Source organism: Miscanthus floridulus, chromosome 1, assembly GCF_019320115.1.
Source record: "Miscanthus floridulus cultivar M001 chromosome 1, ASM1932011v1, whole genome shotgun sequence".
In the NCBI taxonomy this organism is placed as follows: domain Eukaryota; kingdom Viridiplantae; phylum Streptophyta; class Magnoliopsida; order Poales; family Poaceae; genus Miscanthus; species Miscanthus floridulus.
The window spans coordinates 137,162,963-137,178,780 of record NC_089580.1 but is presented as its reverse complement, the minus strand read 5'-3'; the positions used below and the strand labels follow the sequence as shown (position 1 = coordinate 137,178,780).

The window sequence follows — 15,818 nt, the reverse complement described above, 5'->3', positions numbered from 1 at the left end:
AAGTTCACGTGTACTAAGTCGGTCCCTGAGAAGCGGCCAACAAAAGACTTTGTGCTTCGACTAAAGTGAGGATTTTCATAGCCACTTAAAAGCTTTGTGTGTTGGTAAGTGACCAAAGAGAGTTTTATTTGCTTTGGCAACTGAAAAGTTTGTTGAACCCCAAATGTAGGTCCACTTGTCATTATCCTGTGTAAGGTGGAGATTTTGAAGATCTAGAGACAAAATTTGTAGCTGCGCAAAGGCTGTGACAGACAAAGGTAGATGGAAGAGTAGCTGCGGACTATCTGGATTTTTTGCCTTGGAGATAGAAATCTTGTCGTTCTTTGCAAAGGAGTGCAATTCGGGATAAAATTGATTGAGAACTCTGTCATTACAGAGGTCCTCCCATAAAAGACAGTTTGTACTGTTCCGAACTATAATTGAGGCGACCCCTTTATAAGTGTTTAAAAGTCTCAAGATATCTCTCTACCAAAAGGAACCTTTCGTAATTTGACTGTAGAGTTTGTTGTTGGTGTAATGCTTTTCCCAAATCAAAGCAACCTAGAGGGGTATCTACCTTGTTGAAAAACATATGGAGGTTCTTCAACATGAGCGCTTCATTTTGTGTTCTTAGATTTAGAACTCTTAGACCACCTTCAGGCTTTGGAGTGCAAATCACTAACCATGCTACTTTTGGGGGAGTTTTGTTGTTGATATCAACCCCACGACAAAAACACTTACGGTATTTATCAATTTGCTCAATTACAATGAAATGTAGTTTGAAGGTGCACATATAAAAGGTCGGTAGAGAAGGAAAACTACATTAACCAACTAAAGATGGCCAGCTTGAGAAAGGAAAACTGAAGTGGAGACAAGTCTTTGTTCAAATTTTGTAATAAGGGGTAGAAAATCAATCACCTGTGGTTTTGTTAAGCCTAGTGGAAAAGGCCTAGGTAAGTGAAAGGTAGAGTACCTTGGGCACATCCAAAGGTAGCAGCCAGAAGTTCTAATTTGTCTAGAGTAACATTAATGGGGTCATCATTGACTTTGCATAATTTACTCTCAGGCCTACTGATTCAACAATGTTCAGCATGTTCGCTTGTTGGTTTCAGCCAGGGCTTATCAGCCAGCCAACAATGTTTTTCTCTCACGACAAACTAGCACCAGCCGGGCTTATCAGCCCAGAAACCAACCAGCGAACAGGCTCGTTGTTGAGTAAAGCTTTGAGGGTAAAAAGCTCCCTTCCATAGGCTTTCATGATAGTGAGAGTTTTGTCTGCATATTGGATAATTGGAAATTTTTGTGTCTGCATATTGCAGGAGGTCTGCAGCAAAACAATGAAAGGTTTTTCCAGGTGTTCCATTGGGAAGAATCGAAGAAGTGCTAGATACAAAAAATCATTTTCATCCATCTCGTTCACTTGGGTCCAAAACCTTTGGGCAACATGACCTGTATCATAGCCTCATGCTCAACCTTGTTAAATGCTTTCTCAAAGTGAAGCTTAAGAATGACAAGTTCTTTCTTAGAGTGATGACAAAGGTGAAGGTATTCAAAAGGCCAAGCAAGGCAATCTTGTATAGTCCTTGATTTGATGAAAATATATTAGTCGCATGATGTAGACTTGTAATCTGTTGACAAGGAGCTTTGTGATAATTTTCATTGTGCAATGCAGAAGCGAAACGGACCTTAAGTTATTGGAGGAGGCTTTTTGGGACTGGGTTATAAGTAAACCATTAATACTTTGCAGGAAATTTGCGAAACCAATATTTTAAGACTAATTAGTCTATAATTTGACAATATGGCGCTACAGTAAACCAATGCTAATGATGAATTAATTAGACTTAATAAATTCATTTTACGAATTAGTCACAGCTTATATAATTAGTTCTATAATTATCTTATGTTTAGTCTTCCTTATTTACATCAAACATTCAAACTCCCCCTAAAACGGCAGAGTTACGATTCCGATGCGGAACGGAATGGGTCAGCTCTCGACATATCCGATCCGACCGTTTTCCGGCGTGCGCGCGGAGTGCTCCACGCGTCCATCCCGGGCCAGGCGTCCTTCACGCCTTCCTTCTCGCCGCCGTCGTGTCCTCCTCCATCCCTGCAGCTGCAGTGGGGGTGGACCGGAGATCTCCGCGCCAGCTCCGATTGGTTCCTCTTTTCCCGCTTCCGTTGGTAAGGAGATACCCTAGCTTCCGTGGATTCGTCTCCTCGTGCAGATTTTTTTTTTTTTTTTTGGTACGGGCACTCCAACCCGTCCAGCTCGTCGCGGATTCAGTTCATTTGCCGCGCGGCGGAGTACTGGTCTGCAGCTGATTGTTTTTCTTTTCCAACAGCTTCTTCCGCGAGTGTCACTCAGGTCCTCCCTTGAGTCCCTGCCCCTCCCCTGTGCTGTCTGTGCTGCAGCCAAGAGAAGTCGTTGCTGCAGGAGTGCAGAGAGCCTTGGATTGGATGTGGGATGAAGCGATGGCATCGGACGGAGGATCCTCCTCTAGCTTCCGTGAGTTGTACGGCAACATCCACGGCCCGGCGGTGCTCACTGGCGCTGCGTTTGCGCTTGTGGCGCTCCTCATCTCGCTCTGGCTCATCCTGCAGCACCTCAGATCGTACAACGATCCAGCCGTAAGTAACTGATGTTTTTAGTTTTGTTTACGCCACATTACATTCCATGAAAAAGTAGTGATCCCCTGGTGTGTGTAACTGATGTTTACGGCTTGTTTGTTGTTATCCGTGCTGAACATTTGTACTCACCTGCTGCTGAAATCCTGCAGGAGCAGAAGTGGATCGTAGCTGTGCTGTTTATGGTGCCTGTTTATGCCTCTGAATCTGTAAGCGCTAGCTCCGCTTGTTCTGATGCCCAGTCGAGGCAGAGAAATGCTATTACTAGAAGTAGTTGTCATTTCGCATCAATAGAGAACTTATCTTGAGAAAATATCAGTGTAGTTCTTCACTACTTCGCGAACAAAATATGAATGGTCGAATGGTGTTTCACTAACTGGCTTCAAGTACTGGTGTGGATGACTGGACGTGTGGTTGTCAAGATTGGCCCTTTCAGAGTAGTTGGGATGCTTTGATTTAGGATCTCCTTTAATTTTCCTTACAATGCAAAGGTACTGACATGAATTGATATCCCATTCCAGTTTCCGATTCTTTTCAGATAATTTCGCTGTGGAATTCAAAGCTCTCTCTGGCTTGTGATATATTGCGGAATTGTTACGAAGCCTTTGCTCTGTATGCCTTTGGACGATACTTGGTCGCTTGCCTTGGTAATACTGCAGAATAATCTGCATCAGCATGTTTGTGATCTTTTTTGTTCTCTAGATGGATCATTGTAATCTTGTGATGATCAGCTACATATTTATGCTCCCACTCTGTCAGCTCTCTGAATTATTAGTTGCACTCATTTTTCATTTGTTGTTACATTACGCTTCAGGCGGGGAACGACAAGTGTTCCATTTGCTTGAGAACAGAAGAAGGGATGAGCTGAGCGAGCAGTTGCTAGAGAGTCAAGACAGGACACAAGCTCATAACCGAAGCAGAGTCTACAGTTTCTTTTGTGACCCTAATGCTCTGGGAGAGAACTTGTACACGATTATAAAATTCGGTCTTGTGCAATATGTGAGCTATTTTATAATGAGAATATGTTCCCTTACTCCACACTGGCAGATAATGACATGCCATAACTTTGTTTGACAAAATTGCAGATGATTCTGAAGACACTATGTGCTTTGTTGGCGTTGATCTTGGAGCCTTTTGGGGCCTATGGCGATGGTGAATTCAAGTGGAATTACGGGTATCTGTCTTTTTCACCTTTTTTGGTTATCGAAATTAGCAAAACATCTGAGGTTGAGGAAACCCAAAATTGAGTTTTTATTGCATCAGATTCATAAACTTATTTCTATATTCTACTAAAAAAAGAAACTCTTCAGTATTTCCCTTCTTTCTGTGTGCAAATAATTATGTTTCACTATCATGTTGCTACTATGTTGTTTCCTAACATGTCGTGCTTTTATATGCAGATATCCTTATATTGCTATTGTCATAAATTTCAGCCAGACATGGGCATTGTATTGTCTTGTAAAATTTTACAATGCAACACATGAAAAACTACAGGCAATAAGGCCACTAGCCAAGTTCATAAGCTTTAAGGCCATTGTATTTGCCACTTGGTGGCAAGGAGTTGGCATTGCAATCATTTGCCAAACTGGACTCCTGCCCAAAGAGGGAAAAGTGCAGAACGCACTACAGGACTTCCTCATTTGCATTGAGGTACACCTCCTGGTAAACCATCTCTTCCTCGTTACTTGGGGGTAAAACTCTAATCCCTTTCTGGTAGATGGCTATCGCAGCTGTAGCACACGCCTATGTCTTCACTGTGGAGCCATACCAGCAGCGCATCCCTGTACTTGATCATGGGGAAATCACATGTGAGGAAAGTAAAATGGAGGCGAAGTTAGATGTCAACGATGATACAAGCAGTACACCACCTACCATTGAGGAGCAGGAGACCCATGTTGAAGCTCCAGGGACGAGCATCAAGGAGAGCGTGCAGGATGTTGTCCTCGGCGGCGGCCAACATGTAAACTGATGGCTTCTGAATTTCAATACCTTGGCACCTGAATTCAGAGTTGTTCATGTTTAACATAATTACTACTGGCTACTTCTTCAGGTTGTCAAGGATGTTGCCCTTACAATCTCACAAGCGATTGGACCTGTGGAGAAAGGTGTCGAGAAAGGCGTTGGGAAGATTCAGGAGAAGTTCCATCATATCTCGCTGAAGCCAGGGGACAAGAAAGAACCTGAAGTTGATGTGGAGGAGCACATAACTGAGAATGTGGTGGATGGCAAACCTGTTGCAGTCAACGCAGAGGTTGAAGTCGAACAGAAGGTGCAAGATAGTGGCAAGGAAGGTGAAACTGCCGTGGTCGAGACTGATGTGGAAATCAAAAGAACAGAGAAGGACGATGAAGTGTAGTGCTCACCCAAAGCATCTGAAGAATTGCATAAAGCTAACGAAAGTGCAAAAAACGTGTACATAGTTTATGTACTTTTCCCCTTCTGTTCTGGGATTAAACCATCCTGTCCCTTAATACAGTGATTAGAATTACATCGACGCTGCATACAACTTATATATAGTTCATTCTTGAAAGATGTACATACAGAAAACCGATGCTTTTTCTTAATCGAGTCAAGTTAGATAAACACGTGATGCCTATTCTATACATTAATTAATGGAAGTATTTACATTTACATTACTATACAACACAATCTCACCAACTTGCTCATGTGCCTCAGCCCTCAGTTCGGCCCGCCGCAGCAAAGCTCTGAGCAGCACTCGAAGCATCCCAGACACGCGAGGGCAGCGCAGGCCTGCGCCATGACAATGGCACACTGGTCGTTCATCTTGCTGCACGCCTTGATGAAGCACATGCAGCAGCAGCAATCCGCCACGCGGCTGCAGCAGCCAACGGCCTTCTCGAATATCACAAACTTCTCCGGCGCTTTCATGTCTCCGAATCCTGTTGTCAGGTTCTCCCTTGTCGCCGCAACATCACCAAATCCCAGTGCTAGGCCACCAAGCGGCATCGCTGGTAGCTCATCTGGGCTGCTTTGTTTTGTTGGTTTATTCTTCGCCTGATCAAATACAGCAGTATTAGTCACAGATTGTGGCGGCTTTCTAGTTTAAATACATATTTTGGCTAGCATAAACCATCATATATTGGTGCAAGCAGTGTGCTTTGAGTCTCGGTATAAAAGTTGTCTCTGAAACTCTTGGGAGAATGTACTTTCATGTAAGATATTAAAGTCCATATTTCCAAATGGACCAATGAAAATGTTGAAGAAACAAAAATGAACATGAATATTCAAAGGTGTGTTGCCTTCTGTATGGCCCTGTTGCTCTGATCTTATAGTTTACAGTCTTCATTAACTTGAATTGACGATAAACCAAAATTTAGTTATTATAGAAATATAAGCTTTGTAGGAAAAAAAAATCGACCTGTTGTGCTGGATCTATTTTGTCCAAGCTGGTTTGAAGTAGTACCATGCGTGTGTACTCAGAAGGAAGGCTATTCTGTCTGCTTAATTTCACAACCTGTAAGTTAAAGCAGAGAGGATATAATGTTATAAAAAAAAACTATTGTTATTAAGTGCACAGAAATAGACTGCAGCAACCCTAAATGTTGGCAGAAAGTAGCCATGATGTATAACGGTTCTAGTTGTAATGCAGTGGTGGTTATTTCACTCTTGACGAGAAAAAAAAGAGAAAACAGCTAAACGATACAGTAGTGACAAAGTTGCAACATCACGATACTTGATTGCAAGGACTACTATCACAAAGGATCAGTAGTTCAGTACTAGTAATACCTTACAAAAGGCAATGGCAGAAAAGAAAGCAATGTATAAAACTACGAGCGCAATTTGAGACAATCGATATGCTTGTTTCATAGGTAAATGCGAGGCTTGTCAAAACCATCACCAAAACAGATAATTTTGTTAATGACTCGTAAATTAACAAATTGAGTTATCCATCTCGTGATTTTGGTGATTCTTTCACAGTTTAAGAATTTATTTTTAATAGACATTAAATACTGCCCTAAAACGAGCACCAACAGTCATACTAAAACTTCAGCATCTTGGTTGCAGTGTTCATTTAAGGACCTTCAGTGTTCAGCCACTAGCTGATGTGATTCTAGCATATTTTTTCTCTAATATGCAGGACAGCTGTGTATCATTTCTGATGCACATAGCTCTCTTGCGTGTTCGAGAAAAAGGTGTGTACAATTTCATTAAAGAACGAACATATCATACAAAGTGACACGACAGATAAGAATTAGCCTTTAATGGATTAAAATTACCTTTTGCTCGAGCTCTTTATTCTCCATAAGCCATGCTTTTGCTGTGAGAAGATCCATCTGTTGCTTTGCCAATACCTGAGATCGGAATCAGCAAATACAACAACACAGCCTTTTAGTCCCAAACAAGTTGGGGTAGACTAGAAAAAAAAACGTAAGTAGACCAAGAGTACTTGTTTAGTTCAAGGAATAATTAATTTCTTATAGGTCACTGCAAACAATATTTCAAGGGAGGATGGATATGCCATACATTGTGGCTCTAACTTCTGTCTCAAATCAAAATTGTCAGTGACAGTGAGGGATTTAGCAAAAAATTGAAGTGGCTAGTGAATATTAAATCCTTTTTTGATCAAGGATATGCAGATACTTTCATGACTACAGACTTCAGCAATTAAAACATCAATTCAGTATTCAGCATATTATTGGAGCGATTGCCTTCATAACAGATGGGGCTGCAAGTGCAAGACAAAGCGGTATTCACCCGTTCGGTTAATCTGTCTGTGAGGGTAGTTTGGGGTTGTGACTGCTAGTATTTTGGTTCCTGGTTTAGTATAGTTACCAGCTGTTTGGGGTTTTGATTTGCTAGACTGTCTGGAATGGCTTTGAGTTGGGTGGTCAGTGGTCTTTCCATCCAGGATGATGTAAACTATTTGAAGGTTTTTGGCATTGCCTTCAACTCTAAAAGAATTGCCTTCATAACAAGAAAAAATGGCATTTTCAGTGCATTTGCGATCAATATTAGTAATTTTTCCTACCAAAAATGGATGAGTACATCACTGAAATAAACAGGCCTTGTTTGTGCTCTGTTGTGCCACAGGTCCAGTTTGCACAAATATGGTCAGAAGTGTTGGAATGGAAAGCGAGGGTGTTGCTTTTGCAACCACAAAGAAACTATTCACCGCTTTTCTTCAGTTGCCATTTTGCTACATCAGTTTGGCGCATTTTACAGAACTCCAGATTGCTCTAGGTACAAGTCCATCTACAAGTATTGTGCACATGTTGGTGGATTATCTTTTGGGTGTGGGACATGAGCAAAAGAAAGAAATTTTTAGGTTCAGGTAGCTGCTCTATGCTCTACAGGTAGCTGCTCTATGCTCTATATGGCTATGTTGAAATGATATCTGTTGTTGATAAAAAGACATACATGTCTTTTATGCGAACATCTTCAGGGGAGTTTATTACTTCAGACATTGGGCTTTGTTTCAAAAGGTGCAGGCATTGGAGGGCATACAAGTGGTATCCCAAGCTTTGGAGGTCGTTACCATGAACTCATTTACCAAGAATAACTGGCAATTTAATAATAAGCAATGTGGCTAATATTTTAAGCATCATCTGGGTGATTATATTTATTTGCGATTGCAGCTTCACTCTATAATAATGGACAAGGTTGTATGCATCCCATGATGAAAAATGCCGGAACAATTTCCTGGATCTAAATTCAAGCTATGCATGGTATGGGGCATTTGAGTCTTTCTCATAGTAAAGAAACTCTACCCAAATGCCACATGTTATAATGGAAGTGTAGTCAATTACATGTAATTGCAGTGCTACATTTGCAATTATGCATTTATTATGTGGCATATGTGCAAATTGAATGAGACAAAGGCAATATGCATCTGTCCCATAAAACAATTCAAAATAGGAGAACAATTTGGTACTACGACCTTGTACACCAGTAATATAGTCATAATCATGCAAACCATAGAACTTTGGCTGTGTGTCTAAGTGTGCCAAGAGAGGAAATGGTTCAAAGTCAAGTCAAATTAACAAATTGCATTTACATGTTTTATTTGGCTACGTTGTTTAGTGCTCGCACTACACAATCTTTAACTGAACACTTGGAATGATGCATAAAACAGATGGGTAAGCCACTTCCAATATATCTGGTTACACTGTAAGTTTCTTGGGGTCAAGAAGCCACTTCAAATTAATCCAATAGAGTTCAGCCTTAAGGTAGAGGAAAACTTCATTCTTATTTCGTACAAGGTATCTGTATCGGCAATTTAAAATAATTGACCATCAAAGTTACTCTGATACTTATACTGTCTATTTCATTGACTGATGTACATCAGCAGGTCAGAGTAATTGTAAAAAAAAATCATCTGAAAATAACTACATAAGGAGTATTGAGTATCTTACTTTATCAAGAGGTATATCCTTTATATGTTGGACTTTCAATTCAATAGATATTTCCCTCATGTCAGCCAAGTGACCCTTGGCAATAAGTGTCTCCGGAAGCTTGCCATTGTACCTTCCAGAAACACACAATGGATATTTTGCTGAAATGTCTGGAATATATTCAGAATCCACCTGATTGGAAAAGAAAAGCTTGAATGTAAGAAACATAGCTGTATAACCAGATAAGGAAACTAATGGCTAAGATACTGGCACAGTTCACTCGGCTTTAATCAACTTTCTTATTGCAATGACGATGGCCTAAAAACTACATGCATCTACAAGGTAATCCTTCCTTTTAAAATAGTTGCATAATCTAAGGGATTCATCATTTCAATAGTAGACCCAGCTTTATCCTCTGTTCTGGCCCAATATATCAATTGCTGTGGACAGTTTGTTTTGTGTTGTGTGCACAAGGTAGTTGAACAGCTACTTTGAAAGGAGACCGTATCACACTGTATAGTAGATATAATCTTATCATCAGGAGAATAGAAAAGGTAATTACATGGGTTGCTCTTTCACAGGCAGCAACAGAACAGTGAATGTACACTAAAAATTACTCACTTCAAAATCTTGAATATGCTTTATGGCATCAATGGAAACATTTGACACTATAGTGCTTGAGGCTTTCTGGAACCATTGAAGCATTCGACACTCAATTGATCCTGAGGTGGAAAAAAATCAGAATAAAGAAAGTTCAGTTTTACAAATTTGATTAACCTCCAGTCAACATATTTAATATTCATTAGTTTTACTCGATAAGAATCCATAATGCCTTTTGTTTTGAACCCATAGTTGCTGGACTCAATGGAAATACAAAAAAGATATCAGAATGCCTATTATATGAATATACTAATTTTGGCAACATATTAAACAAAAATCATTTTATCGGTAGCAAAATCCTAACTTTTGATCATGTAGCAACAACAAAAAAGCCTTCTAGTCCTGGCAACTTGCATTAGGCTAACTTTTGATCATGCAAGAGCAACAAATTTTATTGATCAATTGAACGAAGTTTGACTTGACTTATGATCTAGAAGACCAAGATGATATCTGACTATCTGAGATATGCATCATGTTGCTTTCTACTTATATCAGCAGGTCGAGGTAACTAAAAAGGCATGAGCTCATCTAGGCAAGCTATAGCACGGAATGTCAAAGAAGAAAATCTACAAGTTGGGACTAAAAATATAAGAGCATAATGCAATACTTGAATTCCATCAAAAGATACTGTACGCAGAACAGGGGAAAAGGAGGGGGGGGGGGCGACATTTGGCTTCTCAGATAAAAGGGAGAAGCATGTCCATACCTGTATCAAATGCAGCACCATAGTGACCCTTACCAATCGATGCCAACATCCTCAAGAAATAATGGTTGCAGTATGAACCTAATATGTTGTTTCCAGCATTATGGAAAACAATTAGAAAATTTATCTGACAAGTAAATCAGCAGTGTTATGTAAGAAAATCAAATTTTATGCCCACCACATATGACAAGAAACAATATTAGTGCACTTTAGTTCTTTCACAAGATTTAAGGAGTACCCTTAGCAAAGTTGAGTGGTTCAAAAGAAATTATAAAGCAAATATCTCCATAGGAAGATGTTGAACTAAAGGATGCATACATGACTCTAAAAAACAACAGAGAATTTGCCTACATGGTTCAGCTTGATATGATTTTTTAGTAGTAGTTGGATCAGTGGTGCAATACACAACCAGTTATGGTACAAGATATTACCTAGCCCAAAAGTAGAAATTCGAGGAGACTTAGATCCACTTTTAATAAGCTGAGTTTTCAAAGTATGGCAGATATTCCGTTCATCATCAACTGACCCATCAGTAACAAAATAGATTTGTGGAAGGACATCATGAGAACTTGACAGCAAAGCCATTGCCTTGTAACCAAGAAAAGAGGGAAAACATGAACAACAATGGTGACATCGAACATATGACAAACATTAACTTGTTATTGTCTTCATACGTCATACCTCACTCAAAGGATGCATGATGTCAGTGCCACCCTGAGCGACAAAGTTTAGGTTCATCCATTCAATAGCATTTCCAATTGTTCTTTCATTTACTTGCTCCAAACGTGATGAGAATGAATGAAGCTCATCATTAAATGTTATTATGTTGAAGTAATCTCCTTGCATAAGATCAGAGAGAGTAGTGGACATGGCATTCTTAACACTCTCAAGAGGCTTTCCTTGCATGCTTCCACTTGTATCAATGAGATAAACAACAGCCTTTCTGAAGACCTATCAGATTACTCAAATGAGATAATAAATTACCATAGAGGAGGGACTTTTACGAATATAAAAAGGGGTCACGAAATAAATATTATTTTCATGTCAAATCAATATTGTTCATACCATTAAATAGAGCCACTATATATTATTTTCATGTCAAATCAATATTGTTCATACCATTAAATAGAGTCACTATATCTTCAATAATGGATGAGAAATAAAAGATTTCATGCTAACGTTGAAAAGATATAAATGTCTGAGAAACAACATAAATTAACAGCACCAGAAATTTAGAGTTATTTGCAATTTTAAAAAAAAATAATTTTCCATTCAGCTTACTACAGCCTTTTATGGATTTACCTCCTGATTTTCACCTCAACGAAAACATAACCAACCATTTGTAACCATCAAATTGTATCCACTAACAAGTGTTTTATTCATGATGTCGAGACAACATGATGACACCCAAGCAAGAGGAACTACCTTTCTATTCTCGTTATTTCCAGGTAAAAGAAAAAGGCAGAACATATCTCTGTCGTCATAGTCACGCAATGTTGAGGGCTGCACGAGAACTCCACCAGACAAATCACCAGAATAAACCTATAAACATGATGACAAAATAAAAGTTGGGCAAATGAGTGCATTCTCATCTCCACTGAAAGTATGAAGTAAGATTAGAAGAATTGAACAGGCATAAATGAAAATATCAAACAGGTACAGGTAACTCAGAGAAGGCACCGGATAACTCACAGTATATGCAAAGGTAAAATCTTTGGTTGACCAATTCTCAACAACTGCTTCATGCAGGAAAGATAATTTCTCACCTTGCCTACTTTTTTCCTGAAACCACAGCAGAAGATTGAGCGGTAATTATATGTTGCAAAGCAAAAGCATTAAATACTTGATTACCTTCAAGGGATGGCTTGTTCCCTGCAATAAAACCTCTTTACTCACACCACTATTCACAGTCAACTGTATTTTCTCCTTTTTCATGAAAACCTTTGGCAAAGGGTTCACAAACTGCGGGAAACGAAAAGGTACTTCAACAGAAAACTGTCCGTTGTGATATAGCAATTTCTGTGACCATCTGATTGTGGCAAATATATCTTCTCCGCCTTCAACCTTGATACATAAACGAATCTAAATCAACAAAAACCAATGTGGCTAATAGAAGCTTGAAGCTAGTAGTTGGGAACGATTGGAAAAGTATGTAGCAAATACCTGTGGTATTGTCAAGGAAAATAGTTCCTGTTTTAAAAGACCCCCACTCTCGGGCATTGCAATCTTCACTGCACAGTTATCCTCTATATCAATTACATGAGAATTGTAAGATCTTTTCCCAACAGTAACCTCAGCGCCTAGAATTGAACCCTATTAGTGAAATTTTTCTTAGATTGATGCCAGAAGAAAATCACACTAGAATTATTTCAGATAATATAAGCATCGAAAATTAATGCCAATAAAAATACAGTAGCACATATATATTTTCTTAGTTATTAAGTGCTTACAGTCATGGCATGTGCATTTCTCAAAATTAAAGAATCCATATGATATGCACACTGATGGGTACATAAATGACATTAATTCTCTTATGGTCGGTATCATCAAGCTACAAAATTTAACTTGCAAAGAAAAGGAGTTGTTAAATTAAAGGAAGAATTTCATATCTGGCCCTTGAATGATCATGAGAGTACGATTTTGGGGCCCCAACCCAAATGACAGACAACTTTAGCCATTAAATTGGGGTCTCATTTTTTTAATCTGGTAACTGGACTGATATGCATTATTTAAAACCCATCCTACGTGGCGAAACCACTGCCATGTCAGCAAAAACTACTCCTAGCTTCAAAACAGCTGAAGGGTCAAAAACGCCCTGTTTGAATAGTTGAAGGGCCGAAGTTGTCTGGTATATGAGTTCAGGGGCCAAAAATCGGACTCTCATGATAGTTCGAGGGCAAAAATGGAATTCCTCCTAAACTCAAAAGTCAAAACATCTGAAAGAGTGCAAGGAACAGCACTAAAAATGAAAGAAATAGAACTTCCTCATGCACAGTTCCCAAGTTCCATGAAACAAGCCTTCTCTAAAGTGGTTGTCAACCAACACCAGAATGCAGGAGAAATTTATATCATACAGTCATAAACTGAACATGTTTTAGTAATTCTCCTGGGGAAAGCAAAGCTCCTAATCCAAATAAAAAGTAGTCCACACTACTTCTGTCTCTCAGAATTACAGTTGAACGCGTGCATTTTTGGGGGGCCAGAATTATGGGTTCCAGTGAAGCAATTCTCCAAATACTGTACAACAGCGACGAGCACAAAAGAATCCAGTAGTGGAAGTCTTTGTTGGACAAGTGCACAAAGAAAGCTATCCCTTAGCAAGTTCAATCCGATGCTACTTTCTTGTAGCATGGAAAGCAAGGAATTTGTCTTGCTTTGTGCGGAAACCATGCTGGAATCCACTGGCAACAGAAGGCAGGGCGATGGCCCCAATGGCAGACATGATCCAGGCAAATGTAGGTCAGGAGTAAACACATAATAGCACAGGGTTAGGTCCTGATCTGCGTGATCCGGAGAGCACAGTCCAAAGCGACAGCAAATTGGGGGCCCATCCACCAAACACGAATCAAGCTGCCGGTGGATGCAAGTGAATGCTAATCATTCCAACGCCTAACCATATCCAAATCTAGCAGAACAGTCGCAGCAAATCGATCGGAGAAGCAAAGAGCAAGGAAAGGATTGAGTGCGGGGATGCTGGACCTGGTGGCCCATGGGCACGACGATGCGGCAGTGGCACGCGCGGCTGCGCGTGATGCAGTGCAGCCACCAGCGCGCGCGCAGGGCGACCTCGGCGGTGGCGCAGCCGGCGGCGGCGCAGTCGACGCGGAGGTCGACCTCCCGCATCTGGAGCGGGATGAGCGCGGGCGGGTCGAGGCGGCCGTACACGTGCGGCTGGTAGCTGGGCACGTCGGGGCTGTCGACGGCGGCCGGGTCGACGACGACCGCGTACGCCATGGGCGCGGAAGGCAAGAGCTGCTGCAGCGCGGCGGCGGGGTCGTTTTCCCGCTCCCGCTCCCGCTCCATCGCCAGGTGCGGGCGCGGCGCGGGCAGCCCGCCCCCGTTGGGCAGGACCAGGCGCTTGGTGAGCTTGAGGCCGTCCTCCACCGCGCGCGCGAAGGCCTCGTCCATGGCCGCCCGGAAGAGGGGAGGAGGGCGAGGAGGCGGTGGGAATGGCGGGGCGGATGAGTGGGAGGAGCACGGAATCGCGAGCTGGTTTTTTGGCGTCTCTAGTCAAGTCCCTGGAACCGAGGTCAGGCGAATGATGTGTGGGTTGTGGGAAGGAAGACGAGACGAGGCCGCCACAGCCAGCGTGGTGCGAGCATCAGGGGCGGTGAGGTTACCACTTACCAGCCGGGCATGGAGACCTGTTGTTTTTCTCGTGCTCTGATGGTGGTGGACGTGGACCACGCGGGATGAGGACGTTCCCTGTCTCCGCAGTTTCTGGGTGCATTTCCATCCAGAATTTTGAACACATTAGCGGTGATCTTCTAAAACTTTTAAAAGGTATGTTAAAATATAGCTAAAGCTATTTTATGGAAAATTTTAATTAATTATCAACATGAACATTTAACTAAAGAATATTTCATGAATACGAATACTTAAATATATGCGCAGGGTCAGAAGAGAACATAGGAGCTGCTAAATCATAGGCGCCTGATTTTTTTCTTTCCTTTGAGGCGACAAACATCATCAATCTAATCTAAATCCAACCACCAGTACTCATCCTCAACTATGAGATCGAACGCCTTCTCTCTTTTTGCTAGTCCATCTTCACTTTTCAGGCACTCGTAGGGTAGGAGATGTGGAGAACATATCCCCACGCCCGTTACTTGACTTTCATTAAATGAATCCAAATCAACATTCTCGATCATTGTTCTTTTATTATTCAATGGTATCATCATTTATAAAGTAAAAAACAAAACGGAGAGGCATATATAATAGTCATAAAGAGTAAGAACTGAATATTTGCTTGGATCAAGATTAGTGCTAAAAGGGTTACACGATAAGCTAAATAGCGACTTTTAGTGAAGCTAAAGCGTTGTTAGCGATAATGCCAGAATAATTGGTAATGTCATAGTGGTAGATCCTATGAAAAAGCTATGTTAGGCTATTTCTCGTTACGTGGAGGGTTTCTTTAGACTTTACAAATTTTATAGGAACCCTATTAAAATTTTACATGAACCAATTTAATTTTATAGAAACAAATGCAGGATTCAGAGGAAAAAAACCCACATTTAGGCCTTATTTGGATACACACGTAAAAGTTTGAAACTTGACCTAGTTGGGCTCTTTATTGAACAATTACTAACATGATCTTTACTGCTCTTTTGTTGTAAAAAATATCCATGGAGCTCTTCCAATCAAGGCCTTGTTTAGTTTTAAAAAGTTTTCCCAAAAAGTGCTACAGTAGCCATCACATCGAATCTTGCGATACGTGCATGGAGCATTAAATGTAGACGAAAAAAAAACTAATTGCATAGTTTGGTTGAAAATCGCGA

The 15,818-nt window shown here is 40.7% G+C and overlaps 2 protein-coding genes across 2 annotated transcripts; one reads left to right on the top strand and one right to left on the bottom strand.

The window, feature by feature from the left end:
- Window positions 1–1,940: 1,940 nt before the first annotated feature.
- On the top strand, window positions 1,941–5,011 carry LOC136542225 (protein LAZ1 homolog 2-like). Its single transcript, XM_066534572.1, has 9 exons — window positions 1,941–2,160; window positions 2,322–2,607; window positions 2,757–2,813; window positions 3,143–3,251; window positions 3,419–3,603; window positions 3,690–3,778; window positions 4,005–4,254; window positions 4,322–4,564; window positions 4,655–5,011. Exons 2-9 carry the CDS (start codon window positions 2,437–2,439, stop codon window positions 4,958–4,960), a joined length of 1,410 nt encoding a protein of 469 aa, XP_066390669.1. The 5' UTR covers window positions 1,941–2,160; window positions 2,322–2,436; the 3' UTR covers window positions 4,961–5,011.
- A 131-nt stretch (window positions 5,012–5,142) lies between these two features.
- Window positions 5,143–14,577, bottom strand: LOC136542218 (uncharacterized). Its single transcript, XM_066534559.1, has 13 exons — window positions 14,020–14,577; window positions 12,484–12,633; window positions 12,172–12,384; window positions 12,013–12,102; window positions 11,746–11,862; window positions 11,002–11,271; window positions 10,752–10,908; window positions 10,324–10,401; window positions 9,579–9,679; window positions 8,979–9,149; window positions 6,843–6,917; window positions 5,984–6,079; window positions 5,143–5,619 (listed from the first exon to the last, which is right to left on the bottom strand). Exons 1-13 carry the CDS (start codon window positions 14,446–14,448, stop codon window positions 5,284–5,286), a joined length of 2,283 nt encoding a protein of 760 aa, XP_066390656.1. The 5' UTR covers window positions 14,449–14,577; the 3' UTR covers window positions 5,143–5,283.
- Window positions 14,578–15,818: the final 1,241 nt, after the last annotated feature.

Bases quoted from the DNA above. Each gene is read 5' to 3' on its own strand.
- LOC136542225 (XM_066534572.1), top strand. From the start codon at position 2,437: ATGTGGGATGAAGCGATGGCATCGGACGGAGGATCCTCCTCTAGCTTC. The intron at 2,608-2,756 runs GTAAGTAACTGA...GAAATCCTGCAG, and splicing joins GATCGTACAACGATCCAGCC to GAGCAGAAGTGGATCGTAGC. The intron at 2,814-3,142 runs GTAAGCGCTAGC...GATTCTTTTCAG, and splicing joins CTGTTTATGCCTCTGAATCT to ATAATTTCGCTGTGGAATTC.
- LOC136542218 (XM_066534559.1), bottom strand. From the start codon at position 14,448: ATGGACGAGGCCTTCGCGCGCGCGGTGGAGGACGGCCTCAAGCTCACC. The intron at 12,103-12,171 runs GTAATCAAGTAT...CTGTGGTTTCAG, and splicing joins GAACAAGCCATCCCTTGAAG to GAAAAAAGTAGGCAAGGTGA. The intron at 10,402-10,751 runs GTAATATCTTGT...ACAACATATTAG, and splicing joins AATTTCTACTTTTGGGCTAG to GTTCATACTGCAACCATTAT.